Source organism: Durotheca rogersii (assembly GCF_024521655.1).
Source record: "Durotheca rogersii strain YMJ 92031201 chromosome Unknown GGS23scaffold_40, whole genome shotgun sequence".
NCBI classification, from domain to species: domain Eukaryota; kingdom Fungi; phylum Ascomycota; class Sordariomycetes; order Xylariales; family Xylariaceae; genus Durotheca; species Durotheca rogersii.
Window position 1 is genome coordinate 103,733 of NW_026251271.1, and position 15,752 is coordinate 119,484.

General features: G+C 58.2%; 3 protein-coding genes across 3 annotated transcripts; 1 reads left to right on the plus strand and 2 right to left on the minus strand.

The window, feature by feature from the left end:
- Positions 1 to 2,752: 2,752 nt before the first annotated feature.
- GGS23DRAFT_386736 (1,3,6,8-Tetrahydroxynaphthalene reductase in complex with Nadph and Pyroquilon) lies at positions 2,753 to 4,357 on the minus strand. The gene is made up of 2 exons (XM_051513482.1): positions 3,452 to 4,357; positions 2,753 to 3,201 (listed from the first exon to the last, which is right to left on the minus strand). The coding sequence occupies exons 1-2, from the start codon at positions 4,257 to 4,259 to the stop codon at positions 3,167 to 3,169; spliced, it is 843 nt and encodes a 280-aa protein (XP_051367614.1). The 5' UTR covers positions 4,260 to 4,357; the 3' UTR covers positions 2,753 to 3,166.
- A 1,222-nt stretch (positions 4,358 to 5,579) lies between these two features.
- Positions 5,580 to 6,699, plus strand: GGS23DRAFT_386727 (uncharacterized protein). Its single transcript, XM_051513481.1, has 2 exons — positions 5,580 to 6,409; positions 6,520 to 6,699. The coding sequence occupies exon 1, from the start codon at positions 5,703 to 5,705 to the stop codon at positions 6,387 to 6,389; it is 687 nt and encodes a 228-aa protein (XP_051367615.1). The 5' UTR covers positions 5,580 to 5,702; the 3' UTR covers positions 6,390 to 6,409; positions 6,520 to 6,699.
- A 1,979-nt stretch (positions 6,700 to 8,678) lies between these two features.
- GGS23DRAFT_588108 (uncharacterized protein) lies at positions 8,679 to 13,101 on the minus strand. Its single transcript, XM_051517530.1, has 6 exons — positions 12,652 to 13,101; positions 12,423 to 12,561; positions 12,293 to 12,347; positions 10,674 to 12,225; positions 10,486 to 10,601; positions 8,679 to 10,391 (listed from the first exon to the last, which is right to left on the minus strand). Exons 1-6 carry the CDS (start codon positions 12,661 to 12,663, stop codon positions 9,323 to 9,325), a joined length of 2,943 nt encoding a protein of 980 aa, XP_051367616.1. The 5' UTR covers positions 12,664 to 13,101; the 3' UTR covers positions 8,679 to 9,322.
- Between the last annotated feature and the right edge of the window lie 2,651 nt (positions 13,102 to 15,752).

A 15,752-nucleotide genomic window follows, 5' to 3' on the forward strand; every position in this document is an offset into this window, starting at 1 on the left:
TGTGTTGGATGTGCCCGGAAAGTCTCGATTTAGGGGACGTTGGTGACGATGGTAGCTGGATTAACAAGCAGCCTATTGCGCTGGGATATCCACAGCCTGAATCGTCGTCCGATTGAACGTGGATCGACGAGACATCCTGGAGGATGGATATTGGTTGCACTGCTGACGCCGTGTGTTAGGGCTGCCGCTGACCGGGAAGTCAGGACGAGACTCGATAACTCGCCCGCAACGATCCCGCAGGCGACTCCGCGTCTGTAGCTTATTCATAAAGCAACCGGTCTGACACCGAGCCAATAGACGAGATGTCGCACTGGGCATCACTGCTGATGTGGGGGTATTTCTGCCGATTCGCCCTCATCCATGTGAGGGAATTGGCATCCGGAAGAAACGTCGTAACAGAGAGAAACCAGGAGGGCATAACTCGACCGGTATAGGTAGGCCTCGCGGGCCTATCCGTAGCCCAGCCGGCGGTGAGCTCCGAAAAAGGGGTAAAGGGGAATTGGAATTCTGGCCCTGGGAATAAGAGCCCGCTGGGAACGACCGGCGTCGACCTCCAACACTTGTCTGGGCAATAATTATTAATCTACCTACTATGCCCTCTTGACAGCATCGGCCTATTTTAGACAAGATCAACGCCGACCCGTTTCGCGAGGGAACGGGGCGCTTGACGATTACCTTACACAGCAGTACCAGGCACGTGGTAGGGAGCTCGGTTACTGATACGGATACAAGGTGTGGCCCCTCTCTCTCGCATCTCTCTCTCCCTCTGCCTCTTTCTGTCTCTCTGCCTCTCCCTCTCTGCCTCTCCCCCTTTCTGCTAACGTCTGCATTGTGAAACCTCTTACTCTAACCGAACTGCCACGAGAAGCTTTAGTCATGCTTCCTACATGCCTACTCCAGCCTCTTCAGGTTTGTGCTGCCCTTCCGATTCCGTCTGTTTCCGATGCCCGGTTGTAACTCGGGAGAGGAAACCAATATCCTGACGGTGGAGTTGCGAGTGACACGGGTTCCCGGGTCCCTACCACGCTCTTGTCCCTCGGGCACCTTATATCACTTAACACATATACCCCCCTCTCCCCTCTCCCCCCCCTTGCCATACGCTGTAGGTGGTGATGCACATATGTGCGAATTCATTTACACTAAACGTGCTCTATCCGTACCCATCCGCACGGAAAGAGATATTACTGGACGTCATTCCTCTTGACAATCCATCCATCAGCCATTGGGCCAACGTCAGTGCTTTTGACCCGTCGAGTGTCGAGGACGCGCGGGCTGATGCTTCCTCAAGGTTAACCATTTTCAACAGCATTCGAGGCGCTTCGATACCGAGTCGGGCTATATATAGACATGCCACGAAGGACGGTGCCCCTTCTCGACGCAAGTAACCGAACCGCAGGGGTCGAGGCGGGGGTGCCTCGCTCCCATTGATAGACGGCTAGGTAAGAAGAGGCGCCCAAAAGCCTTCAAGCGCTGCGGTGACGCAGTGACGCCTCCCTGGCCGACATACGCCAAAACTCGATACATCGTAAATCGAACACCTGCCTACGTATATGCATGGTGTCCGAAACAAGCGGAGAATTACTCACAGCGGAAGCGGTCAGATACGTAGGTATCGTCGTTGGGTCTTTTCGCGTGAGGAGTCCTGGGGTATCTTGGTCCTAGGCCGTAATAGGCGAATGCCGCAACAGCCAGTCTGCCTCGATTCACGAAGCCGCGTAGACCTGCCACCGCGAATGTGCATCCTGGTCTCCCACGCGGACGGAGGGGCGGAGGACGAGAGGGGTCAGGAAGGGGTGAATGGACAAGGCCCCTGCGCCCTCACGATACACCTAACATGCGTGATATGTCGGCCCAGGAATATGCTCATGTCTTTCTTGTATCACCGCGTGATTTTATGGAGTTCTACCTATCGCCTTCGCCGTCTTCATCTTCCTGCTCTCGCATTCCCGGCCGCCACGACCAGAACCACCACCGTCGTCACCATCGCATCGCATCGCATCGCCACTCCCACATCCCCCTCCCCCCGTCCGTAACCAAAAGCTCGTTGGCCCGCTTCCGTGCTGCCTCTGCAAGTGAGCAAAGGCCCGGTTTTCTCGTAGACCCTGGTGGTCAGCAAGCAAGTCGCCTCTCAGCCCTCCCCTTCTTCGTTACCTTCCCCCTCGTCCCGCACTGACTCTCAGCTATTGAAAGGACGGAACGTTTATTACCTTTGGCATACCTACTGGCGAACCAGCAATTGATGATTGCTTACTCTCATGGTAGCTATCATGCGTAGCCTTGGCGCCGTTCTTCGTTAGTTCCGTATTGCCCGCTTACTTGCCCGCGTTCATCCCTATCGGCGTACTTTCCTTACCGAGTATTGCCATCGTGCGTGGGAGAATGTGCATAACTAAGCAGCCGGTATCGCGTGCTTAGAGAAGAGGAGCGGCTGGCTGGGGGAGAAAGGCAAGAGGCGTAGTGGCCGAGACCGTGGCCTAGAAGAAAAAAAAGCGCGAGGTGGTATGAGCGTTACAGGGGTAATAGATAGCTGCCAGCGCGTTCAATGGCCTCCAGGAACCTTCCGCTCTCGCAGCAGTATGGATGGTCTTCCGGAGAAGCTGTGTCGTGCTTCTAGAAGCATCCCTCGGCCGTGTTGAGCATACCTAGTAAGGACGGAGCTGTCGTGGCACAACGACTCCAACAACATGGGTAACTGAGCCGACTGGCATGGTACTATCTGCGGTGCGAAATTCTCGGGTAGTGCCGTCACGGGTGCCGATGGCACTGATGGTGATAATGATAACCCATTTTATTCGTCGCTCCGGGTGTGCTCAACACCAAGGAGAGACATCACAGCGGCATGGCGGCGAATGAAGGCCGGTTACGGTGACACACGTCACGACCTCTCGTATTCTTGTCTATCTCCTACGACTATTCCGTTTCCCGCCGGGCCTCCCGTCCCCGTCGCTAAGATCTAAAAGTGTGACGGAACTCCCGGCTCCCGGCAGCTGGCTCATATCGGTTTGCGCCCATGTTACAATTCCCGCGGGGTTGGAGTGGGGGGCAGGGGGTACGCGTGGAGGAGGTGACAGTGGCCGGTGAGAAATAAACGGGGGGTTTGAAATAAAGGGAGAGGGGGAAAATAAACAGAAAAGCAAGACGGGAGTAGTGGGGAGTTTTCGGCATTTTATGTGCCTCCACCAGAGGCCCGGATGACTTGGCCTACATATCCAGAACGGAAGAATGAGACGTTAGCGTTGCGCGCGCGAGGAGAGGCGAGTCTTCTACCACGTAGGCGAGGGAGGCCGTGCCAAGGGCGTACCGTACAAGGGAGAGGCAGTGGGAGAGATGGGTGACGAGTAGACCGTAAAGCACCACAGACGAAACAGAAATACAGGAGAGTGAGGAGGTGGATACACAAATGGCGGGGGTGGGATAAGGGGATGGGGGGGGGAGCTGAGGCGAGACTGACCGTTGATCCATTCACCCTCCTCGCTGATTAGGCAGTAGACGGCGCGGCCGATGTCGGCGGGCACGCCGACGCGGTCGAGCGGGCACATCTTGCGCAGGCCCTCCTTGATCGTGTCGAGGGGCATGCCGGCATAGCCGCCGGGGACGTAGTGCCAGCTGTTCTCGTCGAACATGTCGGTCTCGACGCCGCCGGGGGCGACGGCGTTGCAGGTGATGCGCTTGCGGCCGCAGTCGACGGCGAAGGCGCGGGTGAAGCCCTCGACGGCGGCCTTAGAGCCGGCGTAGAGGGCGTGGTTGGGCACGCCGGCCATCTGGGCGGCGATGGAGCTGGTGAGGACGATGCGGCCGCCGGGGCGGCAGTGCTTGAGCCCCTGCTGCGCGACGAAGAACTGGCCGCGGCAGTTGAGGTTGAAGACGCCGTCGAACAGCTCCGGCGTCACCTCGGTCTCCTCGCACCAGACCTCGACGCCGGCGTTCGACACGACGTAGTCGAGGTGCCCGAAGTGCGCGACCGCACGCTCGAACAGCGCCGCGATCTCCTCCGGCCGGCTGATGTCCGCCCGCAGCGCGACCGCCGCCGCCCCGAGCGCCGCGAGCTCGCCCACCACCGCCTCTGCCGCCTGCGAGCTCCGGCTGTAGTTGACCACGACCGAGGCGCCGCGCCGCCCCAGCTCGAGCGCGATGCCGCGCCCGATACCGCGGCCGGCGCCCGTGATGAGCGCGACCTTGCCCGCGAGCGGCTTGCGCTGGTTGCTCATCGGGGCGGGGCAAGCGGGCGTGCTTTCGCTAAGAGTCGCCGAGGGCGCCATGGAGGAGTAGTAGGTTGGCGCGAGGCCTGCGAGATGGTTGAACGGCCTAGCGAGAGAAGCGGCTCGACCAGAGCGATGGGGGGGAGCGGCTAACTGTTCCCTGTACACGCTCTTTTCTGTCCTCTCTTTTTTTGCCTTTCCTCGAGAAACCAGCGGCTACAATAGCATACGCTGAGCTCGATACAAGCAGAGAACGATGAAGAACGATAGAGCAGGTGGACGCTCGAGAAACACGAGTATGGCTTTTATTGCGGCAGGGCAAACAGAAACCCCCCTCCCTCTCCCCAAAGAAGTCCGGCGCCTCTACCCATGTGCCGTGTTAATCAGGACTGCCGTTGTGCTGGTGCCACGGCGGACAACCGCCAGTGAAAGCGGGGGAGCGAAAAAGAAAAAAAAAGAAGGGGACGGCGCAGATGGGTACGAAAGCTCAAGAACGTCGCAGGCGAGAGGAGATTTTTCCCTGTGGCCGAGGAGGGCTGGCTGTCTCTCTTGCGACTCTAGCAGCAACTACCTAACTGCTAAGGGCCCGCAAGAGAGCATGTCATAGACGCGCGCGACATTCCTGGGGGCCAGCCACGGACATGGCGACTGCTATTACCCATTCAATCGCCCGGTCCCGTCTCGTTGCCTACAGCATGCCAGCAGTGAGACTCCGGATGACGTGGGCGACCATCTTTCCGAGGGAATCATCCCGAGCCCGTCAGGGAAAGAGAATTGCCATGGTCGATTCTCGGGAGACGACAGTCCAGAGCCTTCCCTCTGGGGAATTCCAGCTCGTAGGCTAGACGAGGCGATTAAATCCCATGTGCAGCCGGCCATCTCTGCATCCTCCAAATTCCAACTCGACTTGAGGGCTCTCTCGACGGGTTCTCGCTGTCAGCGTGGCAGCCCGTCTTCTGCGCCTTGCGCTGGATGCCAACAGAGAGTTGCTCGATCCACGCGTCCCCCTTCCCGCCCTCCGACACTATTGACGCCGCAGCCCACCCTGGCAGATTGTGTAATGTTGCGCCCCATCGGACTTCCGGTGGTAGGGAGGGCACGACGAGGCACCCAAAAAAAAAGAGACAACTTGGGTGTAGCCTATATTATGGATGTCGTCGATGCTTGGCGGGAGAAATAAGGGAACGCAAGGGAGAGACAAGGGAGAGAGGAGGAAATAGGGGCTACACGGATGTTGGTTGGGGAGAGGGAGGTTGAAAAGGGGGGGGATGGGAGGGGAGGGGCGGTTGACGTCTGGCGCAACAATAAAACAGTTGGCGACCAGGTGCCGTTCTGAATCTCTGCTAGAAGCACCAACTACTACCTACCACAAATTTGTCACCAGGTTGCCCATGCTTATTACCCGGCTTCTCTCCCCATCCGCCGCGCGGTTGACCGAGGCCGGCTGCGACGAGCTACGGCGACGTCTTCCTTCATTTCGACAAATTGCTGCCGTGCATCGCCATGGTGCGTAACAGCGCGTGGTTGCAACGAGCGTCCGCGGGTTCGGCTGGCCCAGCCAAGCTCGCCGAATCGCAACTCGAGGACGGCAAACTCGAGGGCGCGGCCGACGCGGCGAGAGGCGACCCTGCTCTGGGCGAGGTGTGGGCCCTGCACAAGGCCGCGCGGGACCGCGTAGCAGAGGTTGGTGCGCCCGCCCGCATCCATTCTACCACCTCAAGGAGCGCGCCTTGCAACGAGACAATCTCCCGCGGGACGCGTCTAGGCCGTCAAGGGGACCTAGGGAGGGAAAGGGAGGGAACAGAAAAAAAAAGGGGGGGAGGGGCGAGGGGTGAACATCGACGGGCCGCATCGTCAACGCTGTCTGTCTCGCAGTGGCACTGCAGTCCTGCTACGGTGACACGCGCTGGCTGTTCGCGCCTATACACATCCGGCCCTGGAAACTGGGCCGTGACGCGACAGATCCACGAGCGCTGGATGATCTCGAGACCTCGAAGTGGCCAAGCAGCTTATGACCGAGCCTCACATCGGGGGGGATATATAGCCTACCCTGCGGGCCATTGCGCCGCCAAGTCCCTGGGCGACGGCGAAGGCAAACGGCCAGCCCCGCCGTGTGATTCTTCGCTGCCGTCGCTTAGGACAGGTACGAAGTCCGAGCAAGGCTCGCGGCGAGCTCGCTCTGGCCTATAGGTATGGGGCACGAGCTGCAGGTGGGTGTGAGCGCGCCGGGTTGCTTCGCTGCTACCGAGGTGTGGGCGAGAGGAGATCGCGTTCTCGGGCTCTAGGAGTTGAGCTGGCGTATTGCTTATCAGCTTCATAGGAATCTGCCGGCCATACCATGGCCGTTACCATCACGGTAGCTTAGCTACATCCCATATCTAGGTGTGAGAGGGGGATTCCGGCGGCTGGTGGGGGGATAGGCTGCTTACGCTCGTCGTCTCGTCCAGATATAGGTCTTGCACATGTGTATCAACGGTTCGAGCTATGCTTCCCCTTTGGTCCGAGGGCGCAAATCCTGGCGATAGGGAACTAACTGCACGCCATATGCGAACTGACGCGGGAGCCGAAGCAGAAACTAAGCGAATGTCGTAGCGACATACGGTACCGTGGCACAGAGGGTTGGGAGGGTGGCTGTCTGTCTCAGAACTGCTCCTTTCTTCTAGACTCCTATCCGCATAGCTCGCTTCGGTGTTTCTCCGATGCGTCACACGCACGATGCCTATACACCCCCCCCCCTCCCCAAGTCCCTACATGCTGTCGTCTCGTTGATCCTCTTCCTGCGCACATGTGCATGCCTATACGTCGCGTCAACGTGCAGCGTGCGAGTATTGGAGGCTCTCTGCCGCACGAGTACCCGACTGGGCCGTTGCTGGGATCATCAAGCTGACGCGCCTTAGTTGAATGGCATAGTAGTTACGGGTCTCGTGCAAGCCTACATTCCCGTATATATGATTAGGTGGGTAGGTAACATCGACAGACATGCGTACGAGTTTTACATACTTTGCAGTAAACCAGACGTCTAGACTATCGGCAGCACGAGTCTACGTACTTGGAGATGACCCTGGTAGGTTGTATGTAAAAACAGAAGGAAATATCTACTGCTTATCCAGTTCTATGCATACCTAAGTAAATAGGTAATGAACAGCGTCCAGTACTGGCGGGCCCTCACCAGGCTATAACACATGCCAGCGAAACACATGCCGGTGACGCGCATGTATTCCAATACCGAGGTTCCGAAACAGGGCGAAGATCGTGGCCGATCCAGATCTAGGTCACGAAACGGTTGCCGTTGTTGGAATACGGATCGCTTTCGTGACGCCGAATATTTTCTGGTCCGTCACGAGGATACCTGCGAACCCTTGGCGTGCCGCGTCGATGGAAGCGTCTGGACCAGATGATAGTCGCACTCGTTTCGCGAGGATACGAGCGGAAACGCATCCGCTGCTGTGCTGCTGCTTCACGACAATAACCACGGCGATTACAACAACAACGATCACGGCCAGAAACAATAGCTCTGGCGCTGGAGCAGGCCTACTTACCCCTCTTTCTCCCTCGCTTCGGGACCGTCCCCTCCCCTCCTCCTCCTCCTCCCCCCCACGCCGCTCATCCGTTACGAAGGATGGATAACGAGCAGCCACGCAGGATGTATACGCATGGGGTATGCGCGTAGACAAGTAGGTAAGCTGCAAGTAACCGGCGCATACGAATCTCTCTCTGGGTGCTACTCCGCGGATCGAGAGAAGGAGGGGTATTACGGTCTGCGGAGACGCGGGTTTCCCCCGCGGCGACGTAGGATAGGCGGCAGTGGGTATATCGGCGTCGGGGTAGGTAACAAGGCCAAGGCAGATGACGATAGCGAGTTGGGTGGTTGGCTCGAGTGGGCTGGCTAGCCGCCACGCACGCCGGCGAATCCATAGCCAGATACGGACGTGCTGGTCTGGACGGGGCGTGGAGAAGCTCAGGAACGAGGCGCGCGGGAGCGAAAAAAAGAAAGAAAAAGAAAAAAAAAGAAGGATGCAAAGGGAGAAAGGGGGGGTGGGATAGAAGAGAGGTAGGGGGAGGGAGGAATAGAGTGCAGAGACGCCACCACGAGAGCCGAGTATTACGCGAGCCCGGCTGAGACCTCGTCTAACCCGTACCAGCACCACCAGAGAGAGCGTGGCCCCAGCCAGTCGGTACCGAAGCGCTGCCGTCATCGTCGCAACCGGGGAAGTGTGCCAATGACGATGTCAGAAACGCCGGCGCAGAAGAGGCCGCGAAAGGGGGGGGGGGTTCTGAGACGACACCTCGCGATTGCACCAACAACGCTATCTCGGTCGGTCCCGGCAATCCTCCTGGCTCTGCCCTCCCTCTCCCCGACTTCCCATGGTCCTAGCGAGTATGAGCAAGAATGGGAAGAGGTGCGATTTGATTTCCTCGCGTGGTCTGTCCTCGTCGGCCGTTGCGTAGGTAGGTAGGCGCTTCAACAGTGTTGCTCTCATTGAACATCAAAACTACGATTGAATTCGTTGGGGTTTTAGACCGCCTTTAAATGCGGTTCTTAAAATTGAATACTATTTAACAAAGTCATACATTGTAATGATTCGACATCGAGGTAATAATAATAATATTTATATTACTAGTGGAAGCGCTGTATTTGTCCGCTGAAAAAGGACCGTAGTAACAATAAAGCGATGCGAGGAAAGCCACAAGAGAAGACCAGCCCCTAAAGAGGCATTGGCAAGATAGCCCGTACGTATACAGGAGCGCTGTAGCTAGGTGCATGATGTCGTTTCTTTAGGTGCGCGCTGCCGCTGTATGTGACGCGGCGTCGGTGCATGGTCCCGGTTTATGATGGGACAACTTCGCAGGGCCCAGTCCATCACACGTCCGCGAGACTCGACGCGACGTGGTGGTCCGTAAAGGAGTGGCACGTGGAAAGGGGAGAGGGTTAGTTAGCTTGTAAGCTCATATTATTGTCGGTCAGGGAAACGCGCTGGCGGGGGGTACGGCTATGGTGTGTGTCGGGTGTCCCGGACAGCGGCGTCGACGATGTCCGTCTAGCCTTGTCGACAGGTGCCTATCATAATACTATCACGGTAGGGGGTCGTGAATCTCCGTGAGGGAAAACCCCGTATCTTCAACTACGAAGCGTCGGCGCTTCCATCGGGGTACCACCGCGCGTGCAGCGAGAGAAGCTTGCGACGGATTCCGTCTCCTAGGCGGGATCCGTTGCCTTCCTCGATCATCTGGATGGCGTACTGGAGGATCTCGCTGGACTGGCTGAGGCCCACGTGGGTGCCGTCGCGGCGGGTGAGCAGCGGCACTCCCTGTCCCTCCCACAGGTACGCGATCACGGAGCGGTCCTCGGGCGTAACCCGGTCGATGGCGACGGGCCCGCGCGACACGTCACCCTCGGCCAGGCCCGGGTTGAGCCACGACACGCCGTGTGCCCACAGGATCAGCGCCGCCCGGTACACGGCGGCGCTCCACCAGCTCGGCCGGCCGTCACGCGGCGTCAGTCGCGTCAGCCGGAACACCTGCCCGCAGTGGAAGACAGCCTCGGTCTGCTGCAGGATGCACCGCTTGTGCCACAGCGACAGGTCCCAGAACGTCTCGGCGAGGCCCTCGCGGCGCGCGAGCCGCTCGACCTCGCTGAACTGCGTCACCGCGTTGAGGGAGATGAGGTGGTACAGGATCAGGTTCGTCTTCGTCACCGGGCAGGCCGGGTGGGTTCTGTAGTAGTTTATCGTGAGCTCGTACCATTTCTGCAGAAGCTGCTGCACCTCCTCGAGCCGTGTCATGGTGGAGCTCTTGGTGACGGTGCGGCTCGTCGGCTCCGGGACGGGCACGTCCGAAAAGCAGGATAGCATCTGTCTGAGGTGGCAGAGGAGCGATTGCAGAGGGTGGAGCAGCAGTCGTAGTTGATGTCCCGTCAGGTCATGACGGGTCGTTAGATGGCCGTGGAGGAACTCCTGGAATAAGTCGTATAACGATGGTGTGACGGCCGTGGTGGCGAGGAGCTGAGGGCTGAGGCTGGCCGTATGGCCGTAGATTGCCTGCATCGAGGTAGCCCACTGTTCAGCACTCTCCGACATCCATACCGTGTCAGGAGCCGGCAACGGGGTGAGTATGTCGCCGATAGAGAGGATCGTTGTGGTGTCGTGAAACAGACTCAATTCCTGGTCAACTAGTACCCAGTTGTACACCAGTCTACCGACCAGGTTAGCCATTCCTTACGAGACCGACGGGGTTGGTTTCGGGAAGAGGTAGGCTAGGTATGTAAGAGAGAGAGGAAGCAAAATACCGATTTTGAGATTCAGAATTCAGCCACGAGCGCCATTCCAGCTCTCCGTTCGTCGAGCCACTCGTAGATGGCATCGCGGTTAGCCGAGGCTCGAGCATCCCGGCATGCTTCAGCATCTGCGGGTTCCGTGTGGTCAGACCTGAAGCATTCACGAGAGGGACGGTGCGCGAGGCAGATTCCGGACTCACCGATAGATACATCCCGCGCTGTCCCATAGCTATATCCATCAGCCACTTGTCGCCGCTCCACGCTCCGAGCAGTGTGAAGAGCAGGGCGCATCGGAGGGTCGTCTGGTCGGCAGACATCTCCACGTCCTTCTCGATGGTGTCGAACAGGGAGATGCGGCAGGTTTCTATTAGGCCGGCCGACAGAGACCGCGCCTCTAACGTAGGGACAGCGGAGGCGCCCTGCGCGATCATGAGCAGGACGAGGAGCGCCGCCGATTGGTTTTCCTGCAGCATCTCGTTGGGATCGACGCGGCCGGTCGATACCAGGGAGAAGAAGAAGGAGAGGCTCCGAACGTAGCTGCGCAGGAAGTACTCGATTATCGTCGTGGGCGGGAGGACGAGGCAGCTGAGCGTCCGGGTGCTCGAGAACGTCTTGGTCGGGCTGTTCACGCCGCCTCGGTGAATCTCGAGGGCTTTGTGGAGGAAGCTCTGCGTAATCGCGAGTACCTTCTCTCGCGTTTCCGCCGACAGGGGCACGACCGAGGCCAGGTCAGCGCCGTTCCGGTCGACCTGTTGTATGTGCTGCTCCAGCGAAAGCCAGGTGCCCTCGTGCCTCGACTTTGCCTCGAGGGACTCTAAGTGCACGATTGCCGTTCTCGGACATGCGCCGGAGAATATGAGGGGGTTGCATCGGGCTAGGGGCCAAGCCTCGTCGGAGGCGATGATGACATCGTATTCCGGTATGACATTGTCACTTACCGTATGTGCAGGCAGATCGGCCGCTTTAGTAGTCGCATCATAGTCTCCGCCTGTGCTCGAAAGTATGCTCGTGCTCCGGGTATGGATCGACCCTCTCGAAGAGTTGCCGGGTTCCGAGTTGGAAGGGGGGGTCTCGCTGGATTCCGCGAAGGTCTGTATGGGGATGTCAGGTTGCGCAGAGGGCATGTGGTCGGCGTATATATCGAAGGCGGAGCTGTCATGCTGCGGCCAGGGGAATATTTCCTGATACGGGCCTTGCGACAAGTAACTGGGGTTCAAGGTTGCCACATCGTCGAGCGCCGACGGCATGGACGGATGCGGAGGCGAGAACCCATCCGAGCTCAGGCGAGGGCCTGCCGGCGAGTTGGTGGGTTGCGCCATCACATGCGGTTGCATCCGGGGATCTATACCTACGCCGAGAGCGCCTACACTACCGTCGTCGGGCGGAGAGGGAGCGGTAAGGATAGAGTCGGCCTGAAGCGAGGATGGATTAATGCTCATATATGTTGCGTTGAGTGCGTGCACCGAGAGCTGCCTCTGGCCTGGATCCTGGGGCCTAGCGGCGGTGCTGGTGCTCGCTCGAGCAGCTCGCACGGCGGCCTTCGTGGACCGTCGCGCATACCGCGCGTGGCACTCGAGATTCTTGTCGGCACATCGCGCGCAAGGCACTCTCTTGTCACATCCGGTCTTTGCTTGGGCGCAGTTGAGGCAGGCGATGGGCGTCCGGCCCATCGGGGTGGCCATACCGCCGGGGCGGGAGTCCCGAGGGTCGCGGACTTCGTGGTAGGTTGTATGATGTCTATGTAGCAAGTCTCTGTGATTCGTCATGTGAGCATACGGGGAACGCTCCCGTCCGCCGACAAGGTGACGGGGAGACAAACCTGCGAGAAAACGAAAGCTGACAGTGCTCGCACCGGTAGGGCTTGACCTTGGTATCTGTCGTCGCGACGGGGTCGGTATCAGCCGGCCTTCGTCCGACTCGTTATACAGGTCAAATAAAGCATCACTTACGGTGAGGTAGGTGCCTCTCCAGATGCTCCTTGCGCGTAAAGTTCCTCCCGCAATATGCGCAGAATAGCCCCTCGGGTTGTTCGTCGGGCACCACCTCGGGTGATGTTTCGCTAGGGGGCGCGGGACCCCGAGGAGCCTCCTGGGTGGTGAAGGTTAAGGTTAGAAGCAAGTAGCTCGACGTTGTTCGAATGGCATGTTGGAATTTGATGAAATGGTGAGGTAAACTTACAGGGGAAAGCATGGCGAAGACGAGCAGAATAATAGGTTATGTCGAGGGTAGTGCGAGACTCAAAGAGCGAGGTTGAGGCAGGGCAAGGCGAGCGAGAGACGGCAGGGTGAGAGAGAGAAGACAGGTTAGACCGTGGTTACAGAGAAGCAGGCTAGAGCCAGGGCCTTTGCCAGCAACCTAACGAAGTGCTCGCTGTCTTTATAAAATAGCAGCCGGCCGTGCGAGGGAAACTTGCGAGGGGAACTGGGGCTTTTCTGTCCTGAAGAAGAGGGATCTCGTCCTCTCGGAGAAAGAGAGCGGTGACTAATCTCAAGGTCGAAGGTGCTTTATGTATGTATATACTGCTGCGTCTTCTGCTCGCATGCCTCGGCCTCAGCCGCCATCCCGAGAACGCACCCGCCCAGGCACAGCGCAGCGCAATGACATATACACCCGCCTCACCCCCCCTTCCCCCCATCCCTCCATCTCTTCGTCCGTGAGATGGCCGATGGACGATCTACAGACGGTGTAGCTAAAGGGGGGCGAGAGAGTTGATCATAAACTGACTACCTATTAATCAAACGCAGGTCAGGCGTACCCAGAGATCGAGGGAGAGGGTCATCCTAGGGCTAATGTGGCCGCTGTTATTGCGTAGGCAGGCTAACCGCCAGCGGTGGGTGCAGGTTGGCGTCAACTCTCTTGCAAGACCCGGGTCGAGATAACTCGCAGGCCCAGACCCAGAATTCATCGTCGGCACGCCGCGGCACTAGCTTGATCAAGATAAGGCCGGCCCATGGCCCATACATAGGTAGGTACGTCTCCCACCTCTACGACCACGACTTGGGAGCAGCGAGGTCGCGGTGGTTAAGCATAACACGGCGGCACCCTCGAGGCGCGAGGAGGAGGGGGTGAGGAGGGAAACGGGCGCCGGCTCGATAAGGGTGGTCTCATCACAGCTCCCACGATCCTGAGAGACGCCGAAAACAGCTCGGGGCGAATCAGTCCGTGGTGGTGGGGTGAAGGTGAGATGGCGTCAGGGGCTCTCTCTCTCGTTACCGTCATACCAAGTGCCCGCGATGCGAAAAGAGGATGGGGGGATGGGGAGGGAAAAGGAAAACAATAAAAAATAAAAAAAAGTCTGGTGAATGAAGGATCAAGGGGTGCCTCATTCGTGTGCTGCTGCTGCCGCTGCTGCTGCTGCTGCTACTGGTATGCCTACAGCACGGCGGCTGACGACCGCCTTCGGCGCCAGGACCCTCGGGAGAGCTCTGCCTTGGTGGTGGTAGACGGGTTGGGAGATGGAATCAAACTCGTGGTACAGGGTTGCTGTACCGAGACTTGCAGGAGGATCTGCGAGTCCAGGGCCGAAAGCATCCAAGGGACCCTATAGGGGCGCCATGGGCCAGCATGTAGGCGGCGGGCAGAGTATTGTATCTGGTTTCTTTCTTTCTTTTTTTCTTTTTTTTTCTGCTTTTCTTTTTTCCTCCCTCTCTCTCTGCCTCTCTCTACCTCCCCCCCTTCATCCGCCCTCGCGCTACTAGGTTTCCGATCAGTTCTATGGTGGACTACGATAAACTAAAAGTCGACGCTCTGGCAGGGAGGTCTCCCGAAGAGCAAGCGAGGGGCACGAGGTGGTGAGGGGAGGAGAGGGGAGGGGGGCGAGCGAGAACAGCAGTCCTTCTCCACCAAGCCATCAACGATACAGCCCTCGCGGAAAACGGCGGTTCTCTTCCTCGCAACGAAAATGGGTGATGATTAAGACACGATCTGAGCATTTTAAACTCCGGCGTTGCTGAGATGACCGCATCTGTCGGGGTCCAACAGTTGGTCGCGGTCGACGCCTCTCCTATGCAGCAGCTCTCTCCAGTCCAGGACCAAGTCTCCAGTCCTTGTCAGCTGCAGCTCGGAAAATCTCCAGGACAGCCCAGGAACTTTTCTCCCTCTTCCCATCTCTCCTCCTCTTCCCTCGCTTTCGTCGTCATGCGTGTGGGTACGGTATGGAGTCACCCGTCGATTCTAGTATATATAGACTTGAGTCAAGTCTTAGACATTAGCCACGATGGCAAGGGGGCCGCTGTAGAGGTAGGTATGTCCAGTAGGAAAAAGGCTGTGGTCTTTTGCGTCTCCCAAAGGATGGCTTTCGGTTCCTGTTTGACCCAGAAGAATGGTTTTTTCCCAGACGTAGATATGCGACTCCGTACTTGGATCCAAGCAGCCAACTAGCCAACTAACTCCCTACGTGCACTTGGCTTTGCTGCAGTAACAAAAGCACCTCTTCCCTCTCTCGTCAGCTCTGTCTACTCATAAGCCAATTCCAATTGCGCGCAGCCTACCTACCAAGCCGTCGCCGCCATCAACTCTCCCCCCTTCCTCTCCCCTCTCGTTCGTTATTAGCCTCTGCAATTCGTTTCCTCTCGCTCTACACCATTAGTCGATAAACTGCCTCCGTGTTCTTGCCCAAGTCGATGTTGCCAGGCATACCTGACGCGTCCTCGCGTACACGACACTCCGGCGAACTGGCCGCGTGGCTGACCAGAACTCTAGAGGCACAACAACCACGTCATCCATAGACACATTATCAATGTGAGCATCGTTGCGCGCCCCATTAACCTTTCGGAAAGGAGCTGGGGCGAGAGTATATCTTCGTAGCGCATTTTACGATCTAGGTGTAATGCACTCGACTCCTGATTTGGGCCACGCTCGCACTCATAGCTATGTGAGTGAGTAAGGGTGAGTGGTAGTAGCAGAACCAACCCCCTTTCCCTCTCGCCCCCCCCCCCCCCCCTCTCCCCCTCCCCCGCCTCCCCCACGAGGGCTTTTCGTTTTGCGGCGAGGAGCGAAGCAGGGAGGGGATCTCTCGACGAGAACAGGAGGTGCCCGAGATTCTGGGCCTCTCCGTCGTAGCTACGCACATATTGCGTGTCGTGTGCGACTTGCTAGTAACGTCGTCGTGCCTTGCTGCATGTCATGCTCATATAGACGTAGGCGTTCCTAGGTGTCGGCCCTGCTCCCCTCATGACCTCGCGTCAGGATGGATTGCGTCCATCTCCTCGCCTCTTCTTCACGAGGCGCACAAGGTGCTGGGGTGTTCTTCCCGAACCCGGGGAATAATTCACTTTATA

Coding starts and splice junctions, on each gene's coding strand:
- GGS23DRAFT_386727 (XM_051513481.1), top strand. CDS start 5,703: ATGGTGCGTAACAGCGCGTGGTTGCAACGAGCGTCCGCGGGTTCGGCT.
- GGS23DRAFT_386736 (XM_051513482.1), bottom strand. CDS start 4,259: ATGGCGCCCTCGGCGACTCTTAGCGAAAGCACGCCCGCTTGCCCCGCC. Junction 3,202..3,451: donor GGAGGGTGAATGGATCAACG/GTCAGTCTCGCC, acceptor CTGGATATGTAG/GCCAAGTCATCCGGGCCTCT.
- GGS23DRAFT_588108 (XM_051517530.1), bottom strand. Junction 10,602..10,673: donor AGCGCGGGATGTATCTATCG/GTGAGTCCGGAA, acceptor CGGAACCCGCAG/ATGCTGAAGCATGCCGGGAT. Junction 10,392..10,485: donor AATTCTGAATCTCAAAATCG/GTATTTTGCTTC, acceptor CCTGGTCGGTAG/ACTGGTGTACAACTGGGTAC.